Source organism: Schistosoma mansoni (assembly GCF_000237925.1).
Source record: "Schistosoma mansoni, WGS project CABG00000000 data, supercontig 0144, strain Puerto Rico, whole genome shotgun sequence".
Lineage (NCBI taxonomy): Eukaryota > Metazoa > Platyhelminthes > Trematoda > Strigeidida > Schistosomatidae > Schistosoma > Schistosoma mansoni.
The window spans coordinates 750,484-770,688 of record NW_017386043.1 but is presented as its reverse complement, the minus strand read 5'-3'; the positions used below and the strand labels follow the sequence as shown (position 1 = coordinate 770,688).

General features: G+C 34.4%; 1 protein-coding gene across 1 annotated transcript; it reads right to left on the bottom strand.

Annotated features, from left to right (window-relative positions):
* Positions 1-1,579: 1,579 nt before the first annotated feature.
* Positions 1,580-8,858, bottom strand: Smp_074590 (hypothetical protein). Its single transcript, XM_018799742.1, has 3 exons — positions 8,745-8,858; positions 6,639-6,788; positions 1,580-2,558 (listed from the first exon to the last, which is right to left on the bottom strand). The coding sequence occupies exons 1-3, from the start codon at positions 8,818-8,820 to the stop codon at positions 2,341-2,343; spliced, it is 444 nt and encodes a 147-aa protein (XP_018646600.1). The 5' UTR covers positions 8,821-8,858; the 3' UTR covers positions 1,580-2,340.
* Between the last annotated feature and the right edge of the window lie 11,347 nt (positions 8,859-20,205).

The window sequence follows — 20,205 nt, the reverse complement described above, 5'->3', positions numbered from 1 at the left end:
GAAATGGAGTGTCGTTCAATCACCTTGAGAAAACACAATAATGTTTTGGGTACGTTTCTTTCTATCAAAATGTGGAATGTTGCTCTAGGTATGGTCTGAGTTAGCATTTAGTTCAAGTATACGGAATGAGGTAGTCAAGCGTGTTGACCACTTTACGTATCTCAGAAATCTAATTATTTTTGATAGTTCGGTGGCTCAAGAGATCTTATCACTTACGCAAAAACTGGTGAGATGTTCTCCAACTTACACCACTTGTTACAAAAGCAAGATATTCATCCATCTATCGGAGAGCACAAAGACTGAGTAGGAGTTCACTATTTTTAAATTTATAACTCTTAAATATGACCAACGTAGATTATCATCATAAATCTCTTCAAGGATCGCCCGAGTGAGTAATCCACCTAGACAGGGTATCAAGTAAAAATGGTAATTCGGTTGTTAAGCTTAATCAAATGGGGTGATTGTAATATGTATTACAGATGCTCAGGGATAAAACATTGTGAAGCGCTATCATGGTTGGTATATGAGTGAATTGAAGAAAGTCTAAGGACACCAAAACAAAGACATGGTATCAGTTAATGAAAACACTAACTAATGATTAAAGCTATGTAAAAGGACGTAGATCTCTTGTTTGGGACCCGTATAATGGTCGTGACCTATCATTAGAAACTTTAGGTGAAAAAACACCAACCTAATGCAACTACAGTCAATCTTCCTCTTACCGTATGTTTTGACCTTAGCATCATTCCACACTGCTCATTCTCGACATTTATCCCTTTTAAGCTATAATTTCTATGGTTAGTTTCCCACTGCAGAGAATATCTCCTTTACTTGATTTCCTTTTTGTCTTGTTAATTTTTTCATTGTCTGAGCTCATGTAGTGACTTCGACTTATACACATTCAAGCCAGGCTTAACATTGTCTGTTTTTGGTTTTTTGGCCATTTATATTTCTAAATTGGTGCTGGGGTTGGAATATCAACCACCTGTTAGTAGACTAATTAGCAAATACTGCAAATCTATTCATCTAAATTGATTAAGCTGAATTCTATTATTTTCTCAAGCTACTACTCACCTGATTGTTAATTAATCTACTGAATAACATTTACAAGGCACATCAGAACGATCTAGAACATAAACAGATGGTGGACGCTGCGCTTAGACTGAAAATGAACAACCATTTCATTCAGTTAGTGTTAATTCGTAAAACAACTACCTTACCATGTAATTATTTGTTTCAACAAATAGTAATCTTAATTAAGACGAAATTAGTCCAAACTATTTTGATAGAAGCTAAGGAAAGGAAAATTCCCTCATTGTTTTCAACGTGTTTGCATAAACGCAATGACGAAATGTATCACTAGTTGAACTGTTTCTTTTTCATTTAACTTTGTCAATCCTTAATTATTTATTGTTGTATAATTTAGATCACGCAATTGATAAAACAAACTTTAGAGATAACTGAATATTTCCTTAACATTTCCTCAAAAAAATATTCAAACGACAATGTGACAATTCATCTCACCAACAGGACCATTTAAAGTTTGATTAAAATCAAGAAGTTAATACCTGTTCATTTTAAAAACAGTATTTTGTCCATTATCTAAAATTTATATAATTCACATATTACAGTTAAAATGAAATATAACTGTTTTCTAATTAAAACATGAAAATAATAAGAAATTGGTGAGACGAGTACAGTTTTCAAGATGCACAGAAGAGTGTAGAAGAAAAACAATCAAATAATTTATGATAAAACACACGCTAGTGACAGAAAAATTTGATCTTTTTCTCTCTTTCTACATAAAATGATATTCACGATTGACACAAAAGATGACAATAGCTAATAACAAAGACTGATAGTTTAGAAAACAAAACTGTTTCATTATATAATCAGCTACTTTTTAATCAAAGTATACTAAGATTAAAATAATCACAGATGGGCTCAAAAATAATGATCATCCCATTGACTTAATTATTTTACCAAATAAATAATGATTTTCTACATGATAAGAAGAAAGAATGAAAATTAAATACAAACTCAATGGAAGAAAAATTTCTTTCATAAAATGTCTGCTTTATTTCACCATCTACATTTTTTATGATAATGTTTACAAATTTGAAGATATTGTGATAGAAAAGAGAAAAAGAACATCAAAGAGGTGGTAAAACACAAATGATAGTAAAAAAAAAAGGACAACAGACTAACTTTGGTATTGTTTTTTTTTAATCTAATAACGTTTTCTCCGTGTATATGTGCACTGGAAAAACTACTCATAAATTATAGTAATAATAATTACTATCAGTATTATTTTCAAAAATACTACAAGATTCAAGAGTTTCATGTGTATATTAATAATCTAATGAAGCTAAAAGTTAAGGCAGATAACGAGAATAAATAATAGAATGATTGTGGTTTAACCGCAGTTATTGAATTGCATAGATCTTCTGTGCAATGACAATAACGAATTCGTACATCATTGGTTCCAACACGATCAATGCAGCCCAGATTATCGATAACATTACTACATTGACGTACTACACGTCTTTCATGTTCCACTAAAGGCAAAACATGTACATTACACAAAAATATGATCAATTCATAAGTATTTGTTCATGGATTACAAAGAAATTAAACAAAATACATTTTTTCTAGAAAACCAGTCACTAGTTTATCCCGTATTATTTCTTGAGAAAAAAATGAAAACAAATGCACTGAAAATCTAAGAAATGATAAATTTTTCTAATTGTATTTCACAACCGAATATCAGTATTAGAACCAATATAATGGATTCTTTATCAAGCCATAAAATTAAATAGTAATCTTCGAAGTATCTTCACGATCTAAAGGTTGAAACGTGATGCTAAAATAACATGAACCACCATATTATCGAGTCTAAGTGCTTGAATACTATTAGTATCAGAAATAATACACTTCAATCTATGTAAATAGATACTTCTGTTATTATTTGTAGAAATAAATTACTTTATAACTTAGTATGTGAACATGGTGAACCAAATTTACTTTGTTTTATAAAATGAGAGAAATATTGGTCACTTCAAGGTAACTTACAAGTAAGCCTGTAATAAGCTAATGTTTACCTGATCTGGCCTCTTATAAACAGATGTCAGGTGAAATTTAATGCGTCAATAATGAAACCCAGGACTCATGAGCTCCGTCTGAAAAAACAACCAGCGTCTTTTACCATCAATAAGTACTTAACCAACATGACAGTTATTCTACAATTTGTGATTTCACGTTTTGCAAAAATGTTCTTCAGTCAGCTTTTCAGATTAATGAATGAAGTATAGATTCGAACAAATCTTGGAATCAGCTTTTAAAAAAGTGTAACATCAGTAGAACCGTAGAAACATGTCTATCCACCTACAGTCAGAGGTATTTGGTCACAATTACTCCTGCAGTTTTGCTTATGGTAATAGAAAAAAGTCTCTTCCTCACTGTAGTCACCAAATGATCAATAGGTCACACAGGTTCCTACCTTCTCAAAACTTCAAACAGTACATCAGAAAGCTGGACGAGTAGCCATTAGTACCGACCTGTATTTTTACTTAGACTCACCTTAGATAATAATAGAAATGAAATACAAGACCGAAAGCCACTACTTGAATATGTACATAACCATTTTAGATAAAAGGCTGAATAATATATTCCCAATTGACGAGCTTGTAATTTATGAATGATAAAAGATATATTAGTAATTGATGGATAAAAAAGAAACCATACAGCTGGGATTTTGGAAATATTATAAAACAACTATATAATCAATGCCTATTTAAGAAACACATATAAATCCACTAACGATTGACCATTGAAGTTTCATACTCTAACAATACTGCTAAAATTATCACAACTTGATGGGTATAACTGAAGAACATTTTGGAACTTAAAAATGCAAAAGTAAAACTGTAAACGAAAGTGTAGACCTTTTCGAACGATAGCATTATAATTGTTCGATTACCAGCACCAGAAATAGTAGGTCATGCATATTCTTTTTATAGCTGAAAGCGTGAGTCAATTGAAGCTAGACTACAAAGGAAAACTTGGAATTTCTGGCGCGAGACTGGTAGGTCCTGGGTTCGAATCTCGCCAGGCGGGATCGTGAATGCGTACTGCTGAGGAGTCCCACAATAGGACAAAACGACCGTCCAGTGCTTCCAGGTTTTCCTTGGTGGTCTAGCTTCAATTGACTCACGCTTTCAACTATGAAAATACTAAATCTTCACAAAACCCCTTCTGATTATATTCTTTTCAGTTGAGGGTTATAATCAACTAATATAATGCAAAGATAACAGTGATTACATTGCAACAATTAATTGGTCTTGTTAAGACTCAGAACAAGAATAAGTCAATAAAGAAACACACAGCAAAAGTAGGTGGCTAGTCTATAGCATATGCTGCACATTAAAAATAATTTTCAAAGAAATTGTATCTAACTAAGTTGCCGCTGAAATATCATATGAAGGCTATAATGAAATGAAATCAGAAAGTTCTCAAACATATCTAATTTCCAGCTTTGATATCATTAGTTTTATGATTATAGGCGGAAAGAATGAGATAAAATTGTTACCTACTGTACTAATAAAATGTGGCCCAGTATCCAAAAGCAAAGGAAATTCAAATCGCATAAGAAAATCTTCCTTTCAAATTAGTTAAGCTCACAAAGAAAAAATTTCATCTTCTAGGTAAGTTGAAGTTTATAAAAATTTCAACGTATGCATAGAATTTTAGTTTGTGGGATCCGATCGCGTTCGCAAGCTTTACCTATCTATTTATTTGAATATAAACATTCGTACAAGAGGATACCGAATACATATGCGCCACGCAGTTATCACTGATTTGTGTGAAGGTTGTGATACTGCACGGGTGCACAAACCGAAGAAGGTTGTTTTCTTAAGGAGTTACACCCCGAGCCATTGATCTAAAGGTCTTATCTACAAGACAGTGGAGCAACGTTACGAGATGCAGTCCCATGGTAGCCGGTGATCAACAATATGTTCATATGCCATATGTTTCTTTTGGATCCTGGGGCCCACATGCATCAGTGGCTTGAAGTCAGGGTTTTTCAACTCCCCTATGTGGACCCTCCGTGTCCACCGACCTGATTAAAGCATCGGACATTCGCTTTCCGTCCTCTCAATTCCGTAAACAACACCCCGCCGCGGGTAGGCAGTGAGTACGACTTCCCTGGAAGTTGCTGTATACGCGTGGCCATGTGAAAGCATTTCGAGAGAGCGGACTCTCCCCACCCTCGTTAAAATGGAACCTTCACAAGCCACCGCATTTCGGAATAAAATAAATCCACCGTGACGAAACTTAGTCCCACAGTTGATGTTCGACTAATTTCAACTTCGCGGAAAATAGGTGTAATTTTAATTCCAGGTAATCCATGATGAGAAAAACGTTTACGGACAAAACCTGGTTAAACCCAATCAAGATTTCATGTGAAAATTATGGAGATCTAAACCAAACTATGAGTAGTTTAACAGGAGTAATTTTACGGAAAATTCACAAGTTAGTGGTTGATTTTCAAATATTCTCACTGGTTTGTAAAATACGCTTCAAATAATTAAACAACAAATACTGAAACTTAGTTTTCTTAAACAGTACTGAAAAAGGAGGGACAATGAAGGTATGATTATAGAGACAAATGTTCTCAAATTACGGAAAATCATGATTAAACTACATCTTGGCTAGCAAACAATCTCAAAATAATTTGAAACTTATAACACAATGAAACTGTACTTCATTTTACTCATAAATACGTAGAACGAAAAATATTCCCTATGGATTTCATTATCAGCCACAAACAAATTTTATAGTGTTTAACTTATTGCAGATCATTAACGTGACACAAAAGAACTAAAAAAACTGCTGCATGGTACTCACCTATCAATACTTCCAGCTGACTATCCGCAAAAACCCAATGATGTACATCACAAGTCACACGACTACAGTACACCATATATTCGAACGAGATGTCAATTGATCAACATTTCTTGGCGTAAATTAAAATGTTTCGATTAGACGAAAACTTCATGCACGGGTATTATTCTTAACTAGCTAATTTTCGACCACGTGCTAAGAATCTGTTTACTGTCTGGTCGAAGGTTTATAGTTTTGATTCTGACGTTTAACAAAAAATAATTCGATTCTTGATGGAACATCAAACTTAGATTTTAAAAATGCTGTGCAATAACAGCTGAAATAAGACTGGGCTAACCACTACGAATAGTGAATTTCATTCTCAAATAAATTTGTTTCAGTGTTGTCATTTGAGCTTGCAATAAATTTCATTGTAATCAAACTCAGTTTTTTAGGTAACTTCTGAAGCCCAATAAAACAGTTGGAAAGTATACATAAAAAGTAGTAATGACAGTTCCTATCACATATTCGCCAATCCTCTTGCATTTAACGACCAAAAAATATGATACTAAGACTCAAAGACTTTTATCACGGACTGAGCCCAGTTGGATGGCTACTGAAAATTACCTACCTACATACTACAAGTATTGCTATTTTATTTATTTCTTTTAACACATAAACATTGATACAAGGGGGCACCAGATATATATGCGCCACATTAATATTACGTTCCTATCAAACCGTAGTTCACTTACCAACTTGATCGATTTTACGACAGCTGATTGGTTTGGATGCATCGATGCCGGGATACTTTGAACAGTTTGTTATGAATGTAAACTGATCCCAAGGTTCACATAACTGGCCATCAAGATAGGAATTGCAGACAACGCACTGGATACCATAGACTGAAAAGGGAAACATTTAGTTACCATGAACTTTTTATTTCACCTTATCACAAATTACCATAAGTCTATAACTTGAAACTAAATAGTTGCACTGTAATAATATTGCATGTAATTGGTGACAAATGTTAAGTTTCGCAGGAAAATTTCAAATGACTTTCATCTAAACTGTAAACCAAAAGGTTGTATGAGATCTCAAAACAGAGTTTATCCTGCAATAACAATACACTTTTATGTGAATGAGTAAAACAACAATAGGTTAATCTAGAAGTATAGGAGTTTAAACTGGTGACACTCAGTCTTCGAAAAGTTCTTCCCCTTAAAAACTAATTCCCTATGTTCAAAGTTATCATCGAGTAAATTTCCCAACATTACTATCTATTCGACCTGGATGAAAACGCTTGATTATGTGGCGGATGAAACCTTACCGAGAATAGTAGCACCTTACCATCTAAAAGGTTACGGCAATTCAATCATCGTCTAGGAAAAGACTGTGACAATCATTTCTTACTAGGTTACTCACATTTAAACTGAAACCTCACTTTTGAAGGACAAACATACGGGATTAGATCAAGATTTAAACACTGAATTATAAAATTTACTCTTATTAGTAAAATGTCTGGTAATGTAATCGTGAGTGATTACGAATCTTAAGTGATTCTGTCCCACAAAAAATTAACTAGAACCATCATATAGAATTACTCTAAAGTTAGCAATTTGAACTTTAAGATTCGCACCCAAAGATGGTCAACTAGTCCTCTTCATAGTTAATTTAAACCGCTCACATATACGGAATTTCGACTGGTACGTCCGAATCAACTTCGACCTGATATCAATAACTTTCCGTCAAATAGGGTATACTATATGAAGATACGAAAGATACAGTCCTCAGAAAGTCACTTAGACACATCCTCAGCTAGTAAATCATTCGAAACCACATGCAATGGAAGTCGTAACCTTTCACTGGAACCAGTTTACCGTCTGTCTTTCTAACAGTGACCAACAATTGTTTGTTATTCACCAAAAACGAAAATTACTGATTAACGTACTTATCTCAATCCAACATAAACCTTGCTGAGAACATACATCTCATAAAACACCATTTAGATAAACTAAAATAATGAGGAAAACTAACAATAAAATACCTAGGTAATGATTATCCACTCATTACACAAGAATAATTTTTAATGGTGTCTTGACTAAATTAGTGTCCGAAGTTTCAATCTCATAAATTCAGGTTCCTGATACGTATACATACATGGTATATATATATATATATATATATATATACTGGTGTGCTAAGATTTTAACAGGATATGAATGCCGGAGTAAAGTTCCAGGAATCCCTCAGTTAACTGCTATTCCGCCAATACTCCTTTCTTTTTCTAACGAAGTAAGCTCCAGTACCATAGGTTTCAGCAACCGTAATTTGACGAACCCTGAAGTTTATATTAAAATACCGCCATATTTTTTATTAACCAGATGAAATTTGCTTATTTCTCTAAAATTTCTAGCCTTAGAATTTACCATATTTTGTGGATTTACATTCAGGGAATCCAAGTCTATACAGCAATTACTGAAGGGACTAGAGTCTAAAAAACATTTACTGCATATTACTTTGAAAATACATTATGATGCAATTTCACGACAACTAGAGGTAAAAATTTAAAAATGTAATAAGAAACTTAGCGGAAATTAGTAATACACTGAGATGAATGGGTTTTATCTTAGTTATATGTTATATTGTGGCAAAAACTCATTTTGCGTACTTTAACCTAAGGAAATATGGAAGTACGTTAGGACTAAAAGAAAACAGTACAATTAAGTGTACCTAATTCAGTTTATTATTAAGCTATGGTAACTACGACCGAGACTTATCACGTAACTTATTGTTGTATTTGCAATAAGACGACGTCTATTTTCAGTTGTAAAACCACATTTACGAAATGGAATACTAACCTGATTCCTGTTGTAAAACACATAAGAATGCAATTGTTACTCCCAATGGTATATAGCTGACGAAATAGCGAATCATTTTCACAGCATTAATTGCTGCTTGTAGCCAAATAAAAACCTGTGTACAGGGCAAGACTAAGCTAAGTCAAAATACCTATTCCTGACGGCTGTAAGGTCTTGTTAAAACTGACCAAACTGATGATTGGTTAATGGGATAAGTTTTACCACACTCTAACATATTAACGAATCAGGTTCAAGGGAATAAAAAGTGACCTTGAATATCAGTCCGAAAATCTGAAATACGTAGGTTGGGATTTAACCGCTCCGCGGCAAATAGCCTCAAGGTGTATTACTGAACAAGCCAGAAACGTTTTTATTTAGCTTACGTATTTGCTTTTATCAAACACAACATTCAGGGAAGCGATTTATATGCTCTGGATAAATGATGTTTGTAAAACTCCAAACTTTTAGAAAATATGTCCACTCGGTGCTAAATATTGTGGATAAAATTACAAGAGCAAACGGTCCTATCAGGAGATTAAATCAACGGTTGAAGAAACAATATTAGTTCAATTAGAATGATGAACTGGATCATCGAAATAAAGGTACAAACGAACCACTATGACAGTACCCAAATCATATAAATAGTTAAATATTGCCTAGAATGGATGGTTGTAATAAAATTCAGTCCGATAAACAATAAAAGTCCTCCGTGGTATAGTTTAATTCAGCAAACGATGAACACATTTTTCAGCAATAATTAATAAATCTCCGAAGTGAACAATATTAGTTGAGTGGTCTGTAGACGTTAGTTCATCCTAGAGACATTTTATTGCAGACTGGCTTCAGTTGAACGACTATCCTGTTGCATAAAAGTGTCTGTAATCCTATTTCAGAATATTGAACTTGGGTTTTCCGAATCAGTCACAACTTTATTGCTGTTATTATTACCCAAGTTTTACGATTGTAAGAACCATAAAAACAGTTTTAATTCGTCATTACATGATGGATAACGTAGCAGTTGATTGATTCTAAACAGTACACACCGTGGTAAGCTAGTTAGCTAGTTTTGTACAAATTAATGATCTAAAGAATATTTGAAATTCATGTGGTAAGACGTACACTTGGGATTGTAAAAACAGTCAGATCACAATACTAAACGAAGAAGAGTTCTTTTCTTGATTCTTGATGGCAAAGGTCAACATAAATAATAAATAATTCTCATTCAGTCTGTGAAAGAGCGTCAAAAACCACTACTACTCAGTAGACTTCATAAATGAGTGTGTTTGCTTTAATTAATTGTAACATGGTGAGAACTAAATAATCGGGTCACTCTGCTCCAGAGTTTCATGCTATTCACCACTAGTGTCTTTCCTATGCATAAATATGTACATAATTAATCAATGCATGCCAACTACTTCTGTTATGAGCAAGGAATAATTTATTCAGCAATGATATCTTGCGTAAACATACTGCCTGTTATCACAAAAGGATTTAAAATATGAAAAAATCCTGTGATAAGTTTATGTAAACTCTTAACAATCGAATTTCCTAAGAGATGAATCTAATGAATGGTAAAATCAGAAATATACGATTATGAGTTCCCATTATAAGGCCACCAAAATAGCAACAATTCCTATGTCATTGGAGAAAAAAATATTCTGGTCTAAATGTTGTGTAGTATGCATAGTTGATTCTCACTGGCTAGATCTTATCCTATTCGGTTGAACAGTTGTTTACCTATTGTACTTGAACAGATTGTTGGACTGAAACAAGGAAATAAAGTGTCTTTCCCGATAAATATGTAACTGCATCCCACTGCACTGTGTTCTATCATCTACGTTATGTCAGCTAGTCTATGATTGTGTTGAATAAATCTAGGTTATATGTTTGGTATATTCCAGCACTCATTAAAATCACATGAGATAAATTAATATAGGTTAAAGAGATTACTACATATAGGTATCTGTACTTCAAAAATGATTCATCTGCTGCTTCTGTAGAAAGAATGTATGCCATCTTTGGAAAGCATTTTCCATCAGCCAATTATTTCCTAACAAATCAAAAGATATTACATACTATCAGTCCGTTTCCTCTTTGAAATCAGAATCATCGGTTGTACATGGATGACTTATTGTGAGTACTATTATGTTTGGTTGCTAAAAGAGATAACACTGTTTACTTAAGAAGTTCTATAATCAAACAACTCTTTTTATTAAATCGTATTTGATCTCATTAAACTCTACCCCAAGATTAGGCTTAACACCTTCTAAACTAATTAAGGTCCCAGATATGAGTGAGAGGACTTCAATAACCTGTAAAACGAAATTGTCTAGTCATATTTTACCTTTTAACCATATCATGCGATCTTCGAACATAGCCCAACATCTTTTCTTTTAAGTCCATGGACAACTCATATCTAATTATTTTGTGATCTCAAGTTTTCTTTTAATCAGGTTTCTTTAAAGCAAATATATTTTGTGTGAAAAACATTTAAGTAAACGGAATATACCCATTTAGATATAAAAATAGAAAAGATTAGTTCAGACAAAAGTTTTTTTTCAGTTAATTCATTTCCAAAGCTGTAAAATCGCAAATATATACTTATTTTTCAAAATGATAATAATTGCAATAACTGTGTTAATAAAGTTTCTCTAGATATGGTAACAATGAAGTAAAATAAGTGAAAGTATAAAAAAGTTAGTTTTAATAAGGAAACTAATAATGATGTTGTTGACAGCTTGAATATTCATCGTGAAGATAAATAAAGAAATTATGATTGAAAAAGGGAAGGCTCAGAGTGATGAGACGACAATATTGAGGTTGAGATGAACTGTAATTAGCAAGATCATGAAAACGGAACCAAATTAGATGGGTGTAAAAGGTCTATGGAGAAGAAGATAGAAGGAAAGTAGATGACTGTAAGAGAAAGAAAAGTACGAGAGATTAAGACAATGGTAGAAGAAGAGGTTGTACAAGTTTCTTTTGTACACATAATTCTTGCTTTTCTGAATGTATAGTAATTACTTAAACAATGTCAGGAAGGTAGAGGGTAACTGCCTTTAGCAGCTTTCTACTTAACTTGTGTTGGTCATTCGATCAAAACGGATCCCGCTGTCAAAGTAAGTTCCCATTCACAGACTGATGAAACTTGTTGGCGACTCTACATCAAAAACTCAGTATATTCAAATAACTTTGTTCTATCCGCTCGACAAACACACTTGAACAGTCTACTTTTATTAATCACAAGGGTTTATATTATCCCGTTGTTGATATTCAGAACAAAATTTGGTGAGTCTTTGCTAAGAAACAGATCAAAACTCAGCTGCATATGTCAACAACGGTGTAATACAAACTCTTAAAAATAGACATTATGGTCATCTATAAAGCCATTAATAATAACGATAATAATAATAATAATAACGATAATAATAATTATATATCTATCTGCATATCAGTGTTGATGCTCATACCTCGAGTTGAATCCAGTAACTATCACTTAAAACGCAGAACATGCTATCCATTTAGATACTAAGTCAAAGTAGCCACTAACTTATTAAATAGGGATGAATTTTATTATTTATCTGTAAGTGTGCGAAGCGAAGGGCACTGGATTCAAATCCTAGTATGAACATCAACATTGGGACGCAGATACATTAAGCTGACGAGAGCCAAACAGAATGAAATATGTCTCCTAGATTCCATTTACTTACTTACTTACTTACGCCTGTTACCCCTCATGGAGGAGCATAGGCCGCTCACCAGCATTCTCCATCCAACTCTGTCCTGATCCTTCCTTCCCAGTTCTTTCCAGTTGTTATTCATCCTTTTCATATCTGCTTCTATTTCACGGCATAATGTGTTCTTTGGCCTTCCTCTTTTCCGCTTCCCTTCCGGATTCCATGTTAGGGATTGAGTCGTGATGCACGTTGGTGATTTCCTTAATGTATGTCCGATCCACTTCCAACATCTTTTCCTAATTTCCTCTTCAGCTGGAAGCTGGTTTGTCCTCTCCCATAAAACGCTGTTGCTGATAGTATCCGGCCAATGGATGTTGAGTATTTTGCGTAGACGACTGTTTATAAATACTTGTACCTTCCTGATGATGGTCGTAGTAGTTCTCCACGTTTCAGCTCCGTACAGTAGGACTGTCTTGACGCTCGTATTGAAGATTCTGACTTTGAAATTAGTTGAGAGTTGTTTTGAGTTCCATATGTTCTTCAATTGTAGAAATGCTGACTTGCTTTGGCAATCCTCGCCTGTACATCCGCATCCGATCCTCCTTGTTTATCAATGATGCTTCCCAGGTACGTGAATGTTTCCACCTCTTTCAGAGTTTCGCCATCAAGTGTGATTGGGTTGGTGTTCTCCGTGTTGTATTTGAGAATCTTGCTTTTTCCTTTGTGAATGTGGAGGCCTATCGATACAGAGGCTGCTGCTACATTTGCGGCCTTCATCTGTGTTTGTTCGTGTCTATGAGAGAGGGGGTATAGGTCATCAACGAAGTCCAAATCATCTAAATGATTCTGAGAAGTCCATTGTATTCCGTATTTCCCTTCAGATGTCGAAGTCTTCACAATCCAGTCAATCACCAGAAGGAAGAGGAATGGGGAGAGTAGACAGCCTTTTCTGACTCCGGTCCCTACTCGATATGCATTTGTCAGCTGTCCTCTATGTACGACTTTACACTGTAGTCCATCGTGTGTTTTGGATAATGTTGACAATCTTTTCAGGAACTCCATGGTGTCGAAGAAGTTTCCATAATGTTCTCCTGTCCACGCTGTCAAACGCCTTCTCATAGTCAATGAAGTTGACTTATAGTGATGAGTTCCACTCAACTGATTGTTCTAGGATGATCCGTAATGTCGCAATCTGGTCTGTGCACGACCTATCCTTACGGAATCCAGCCTGTTTATCTCGAAGTTGGGCGTCTACTGCGTCTTTCATCCGGTTCAGCAGCACTCTGTTGAAAACTTTTCCTGGTACTGACAGCAAACTGATGCCTCTGTAATTCTCACATTTACTCAGATCTCCCTTCTTTGGTATCTTGATGAGGTATCCTTCTTTCCAGTCCGTTGGCACTTGTTCTTCCTCCCAAATCTTCTTGAATAGGAGGTGAAGCAAGTTTACAGTTACTTCAATGTCTGACTTCAGTGCTGCAACTGGTATATTGTCAGGTCCTGTTGCCTTCCCACTTTTGATTTGTCTGATGGCCATCTTGACTTCTTCGATCTTTGGTGGAGTGACATCTATAGGATTCCACTGCTACCTATTATTCATCTTTACTTAAGTACTTGTAAATTCATGAAAAGATCGAGGTGATCTGTTAAGGATGAGAATATGTCAAAACAGACTGGTCAGTTGTAGTTCGTTACGTTAACAACGGGAAGAATCAAACAAATAACCTTAACCTGTAGTGTTTGCCAATAACAATTTATCAGACATAATGGCAAACAAACATAATAAATAGACTCAACACGAAACTCTTAAAACGTTAAGAAATGGATTATGAACACCATACCAAATAGTTAGAATTAATTGCCATGAACATCAATACTAAACTGTAAAATACTGTCAAGTTAAACAAACTATCACCACTTGTACCTTGATTATAACGGAAGCAGCTTTGGTGCACAAAAGGTGAGGTCTATATCAGTTAAGAACCTTACTGGTTTTCGAAAAAAAGCAAATGAATACCGGCCTCTGGATCAATCCAACTTTTCTACAGTTGCTTTTATATTTTTAATTCATTTTATTTTAAAATTACTCCAACAAACTGTGACAAAATTGAAGAAAGGATGTGAAAAACGTAGTATAATTCTGAGTCCTTTGATCACCGGCTCGTAATTTAGAGATCGTATACTATACAAGATTATTAATGTCCTCATAGTTCGACTTAGATCATTGTGAGTTGTGACTAGCTTATTTGTAAATAAAACACTAAACACTAGTTGCCTGACACACTAGATGTTTCTGTTTTTAGTGTAAATCGAACAGCATAAGATTAAATAGAAATGTAATAATTAAGCGATCTTTGTTATTGGACCAATCTCACTAAGTTAAGGTTGTTATTTCATTAAACTGACCAAATTCATCGATGAGAGCTTCTTTCAGACAGTCTCACTATAGTAAGCTGTTAATATTGTCAAAACTGTATACAGTTAGTTAGATTAAATAGAAACTTGAATAAAGTGAGAAATATTTCAATGAAGTAAAGTTTATTAGAGATTCACAATCATATTTCTGATGAAGATATGTATGATAATTAGAAGTATTTGAATTGTAGTATAAACTAGTAATCCCCGGAATAACGCAATGTAATCAAGAAGTATTAGATGAGCCCGAACGAATGTATTGTATTTGGAATTCAAAATTACAACAGTCATCAATACGAAGAAGTCATTGATTTATTTAAACACCACATCCGCCACAGCTCGAATTGAAGTGTAGGTGTATCTGTCCGATGGTGTATTGAATGTACACTCTGTATTATCTAGAATGCACTCATTAGTATTAGAATTAACAACGGAAATTGGAACAGACTCACCTGGGTTCTAGAATTGCATACAATCAGCATGTCGATTGTGTAGTGAAACCACTGATATTTAGAATTTGCATCATATACTTTTCAACAATATCCTCCCCCACGAAATAATGTTGGGTCCTTATGTCGCAATGTTTTAGCCAATATGACATTTCCAATTTGCAGTATCTTCTCAAATCTCACGCATCGACTACTGTATATGAGTATTTGGGAATAAACACTGATATATAATTCGAGGTATTCCATCATGTGACTTTGACTTGAATAAAAATCATGATACATATTCTTTTTGTTATTCATATTAGAATACACAGATGGATATGCATTGATATATGTAATTAACACATGTGATTTAACTAGGCTTGATTTACCTGCGAAACAATCGAATAGAAAACATTCATCTGCCTCATATTCATTAGGATAATCTTGGACTTGATTTGGATTCTCTGTCTGTGCAAACTTCACTTCTGGGCAAACTGGTTCTCTGGTTGCTTCGGAAAATTTTGCTATCCCCTCTGTATCATTATACCCCTGACTAGGGATTCTATTCAACATGCATTGTTCGTGAGAGTATCCAACATATGACACAATAACATCAGAAATATGACTAGAATTCAACTCATAAGAAACATATTTTTCACATTCATTAGGAATATCATTAGAGATAAATTCATTATGAGGACCACTGACACTTGATATGATATCAGAATCCGATTCTTCTGAAATATTTTCCTCAAATTGATTAAGAGTTTCATTAGGTAATGGATCATCAGGGAATTCAACATCTACCATGACTGAATTTGGTTTTTGATCATGATTTGACTCATCTAACATTCTATTCTCAGAGTTGTAAGAAATTACATCAGAAGTATGTGAATTATTACGACAAACCATATCTGGCACAATAACATGAGAAATCTGATAAGTTGATTGGTTGAGAATTTTCGCCTCCCAATGACTCTGGGTTTCATTCAACTCTGGACTGTTATATAACGTTATACCTCTTCTAGATAAAGATAACTGATCATTAGAAGCATCCATCTTAGCATTACTTTCAGCGGAATGAACCATGGTATTACAAACTGACTGAATATGTCCAGTTATACCACATTTAAAGCATTTAGAATTACGAAATATACATGAATTACATGGGTGAAACTTGCCGCAGAACAAGCATTTACTAAACTCGTGCTCATCATCATGGACTGTTTCACAACTCAATGAAGTATTGTCTGAATAAATTTGATTACGCATCGAACTACGACGACTGTTTGAATAAGTGGAATTCCTGATGTTCTGACGAGTCATTTTATCGGATTTTCCTTTCTTACCGCATTCGGAATTTGTATACATTACATGATCCAACAGAAGTTGCTTGAGAGTTGCATAGGGGAGTGAAATCGGTTTGTCTGGAAGTGCCAAAATCTTTATAAGGCTGTATGCTTCTTTCCCGATGAATGTAAGGAAATGGGCCACAATATTAAAATCCTCATCGTCTTCCTTGGTCATAGCCCAGATTTCGAACCTCTCCATGTACTCCTCAAAAGCATTAAAACCTGAATTTATATCCAACCGTTCCATTACAGGCTCAATCGCGACGCCAATATGATAATTAGAAGTATTTGAATTGTAGTATAAACTAGTAATCCCCGGAATAACGCAATGTAATCAAGAAGTATTAGATGAGCCCGAACGAATGTATTGTATTTGGAATTCAAAATTACAACAGTCATCAATACGAAGAAGTCATTGATTTATTTAAACACCACAATATGTTTATCACTACGCAAGTTTATAAATAGGATTTGTAGGATCATGTTAATACTAGTGGATCAAATAAATTAAATGAGTAAATTTATTTAAATATAAAGTTTGGAATTACGTCAAAATGAAGGTTAATGACCAAATCCCAAAGTATGAAATCATGATGTGCCAATTTAATTTGACGCAAGGTATATATTTTGGATTGCTGAACCTTTAGGTAAACATTTCTAGAAATATTTTGTTCTGTCATTGATCTGGTTTTAATCTCCTTTATACTATTTTTTTTCTTTCTGTTTCGTCCATTTTTCACTTTTAAATTAAATAGAGTCTTAGAATTCTTAATTCACTGCACTCAAATATCTTCAATCAAAATTCACAAATTCCATTAATTCTCTTGTTGCATTTATTCAAATTCTGTTTTCATTTACAACTCCATTTACTGATTTTAATACTAACCAAACAAATAGTGCCTCCAGAACAAACATCAAGTTATAGTGATCAAACAACGATTAGATAATCCACATAAGGTCAAATTTATAACACAACGCAATCTTCTTTTGATTTTTAAAATTCCGGATCACTTAGTAGTGTAATCTGTCCTATGTTTCCATAGACCGATATATTTATCAAACAATTATAGATACAAATGTACAGCTTAAGCAAGTGATTTTGTTAAAAAAAAATTTTATTCACTGAATTTTCTTTTTAATTCTAGTCAGCAACGCACAGGTTACTTTAAATTTATTATTATCCTCGAGTCTCTAGTTTACTGAAAGATTTCTAATTTTTCCTCTTTATGACTATGATCTACACAAAATATTTTCCTTAGTCGTTGGCATGGTCCAAAAAATGTTCATGTTACTGAATATTAACCTATCATCCGAACGAATGAATAATTTTTCTTTGTTTTACAACCCTTATGGTTGCGCATATGAGCATGCCCTGAATCATTTAGTGTACTTGGGTGTATAGAGTTATTATCATGTCTAAAACTTGGGTCAATTCGTTTATCAGTTGCCATCTCTCAGTCAAACCACAAAGAACGAGGAGTCAAAGAAATACAGTTTAAAACACGATAACAGTATGAGTCATCAACCATGTGGTATGGTCTTATCTCACATGTGTAAAACAGTACAAAGATATCTTTACATCAATTTGTTAGGGTCACGAATATTTACAAAGGTCAAATGACTAAGTAGTCTTAATGAAAATTCAAATCTAGAAATGAATATGTGATAACTGACAAAATGAGGAAACGGATTATAATAAATAACTATGAGATTTTTTAAAATGAGAATCCCATCTAAATACATTATTATCATAACGCATCCACCGAACTAATGAGCAACTTTCAAATGTATTTCAGTTTCAGTTTGGAAAGGACAGGAGGCTTGATGGCCTGTGTTAGTCCTGGCAATGATGGTCTCTCAGTTGATCCAGCTTTCTTTTGAAACAGTCGACGGATGGAGCCTCAACCACGTGCTGAGGTAATGAATTCCACTCGTTGATGATTCGATGGGAAAGTCGGTAGTTAGCTGACAAGTAATTCGTTCTGGGCTTGTGAACTTTTTTGGAGTGTCCTCATAAATTTTCTGTTTTGGGAGGCAAGAAGAATGAGGGTATATCAGGTGCAAATTTATCACTAAGCAATTTGAAAACTGTAATCAAGTCGCCTCCGATTCTTCGATATGACAGTGGGAATAGGTTTAGCTTGATCAGTCTCGTACCATACGGGAGCTTCGCTATTCCGGGAATCAGATTAGTTGCTGTTCTCTGAACCCTTTCCAAGAGTTCACTGTCTTTTTTTAGGCAGGGGCTAGCTGCTTGTATGCAGTACTCAAGTTTAGGACGTACGAACACTGTGTACAAAGTCAGAAACGTTTTAGCGTCGAGATGACTAAAAGCCCTGCGTATGGACCATAAAGTTCTAAAACCTTTGGCGGCTATTGCACGGCAGTGTGCAGTAGTCTTTAAGTCTTGACTAACGATGACTCCTAAATCATTGTGTGTCTGGACAGTAGGTAGCTCAGTATTATTCATCGTGTATGTATCTGTACCCTGGTGGCCAATATACATCACAATACACTTGGAAGTATTTATTGGCAATTGCCAGGTTTGAGACCATTCAGATAATTTCTCAAGGTCATTTTGGAGTTCTAAGCTATCACCCTTAAGGAGGTTCTTATGGTACGCAGTAACCCGTTAAGTCTGACTTATCGAGAGGTCGTCGCACATTGATGACATTAAATGAGCATTCCTTTATGCTACAAAATGAATGAAATCCAAACCACATACCACCTGATTCTAAATAAGTTGTTGAAATATATCTTATTTTCTTGAAGATCCAGCGTGGTAGTGAGTATGAGCGGACACGAAGTTCTGAACTAGATTGAATTAGTCTTTCATTAATCTGTAGTTTTGTGGGGAATAGTCAAAGTAGACATTTTGTAATTAGTTTTGGTACTATCCGCGCTTTTCATCAATTCTCACAATTTATACAATTACCATTATTTAGTGAAGAATACAAACGGAAAGAGGTAGAAAATTACAAACAAGTGATAACAAAATTAAGATAATAAAAATAAAATTTACAAATAATAATAATAATGTCAAGTTATGTCCGGCCATGGAAGGGATAGTGGGGTTACGAATTTCTTCTGTACACATAAATTGGGGTGGAATGTACGAACTCCTATGGCTTCTGCTATATGAAGGAGACATGAACGAACTCTGTTGGGAAATGATGGAGGTATACGTTAGATCACTTGGAATGATTTCAATTTATCTACAATATGACCACTATCAATTAGATGTACCAAGATAGAACTGCGTATTGTTTTTATTTGGCCCTTCCCAAACCATGCTGGTAGATATTCACTCATTCGTTGGTTAAGTTGCCTAGTAGTACGCCCGATATAGTTATCTCCACAGGAGCAGCTGAACTTATAAATGCACATAGAGGAGGTCAACTCAGGTAACTTATCCTTCGTTTGAGTAGACATCACTGGTCGACTCGGGAAAGTCAATGCAAGATAGGCTGCGTAGAGTGTCCTACTAATAACTTTCGTTAACCTATCTTTCACAGTATCACTAGCTACATCCCCGTTGAATGGTAATTTCATGTATAAAGGTTTCTTTCGAATAGTTGAAATCTCC

What these genes read in the sequence shown, in the direction of transcription:
- Smp_074590 (XM_018799742.1), bottom strand. Translation starts at nt 8,820, where the DNA reads ATGATTCGCTATTTCGTCAGCTATATACCATTGGGAGTAACAATTGCA. An exon ending in TGTTTTACAACAGGAATCAG is followed by an intron (nt 6,789 to 8,744) that starts GTTAGTATTCCA and finishes TTCCCTTTTCAG; the next exon opens with TCTATGGTATCCAGTGCGTT. An exon ending in TCGTAAAATCGATCAAGTTG is followed by an intron (nt 2,559 to 6,638) that starts GTAAGTGAACTA and finishes TTTTGCCTTTAG; the next exon opens with TGGAACATGAAAGACGTGTA.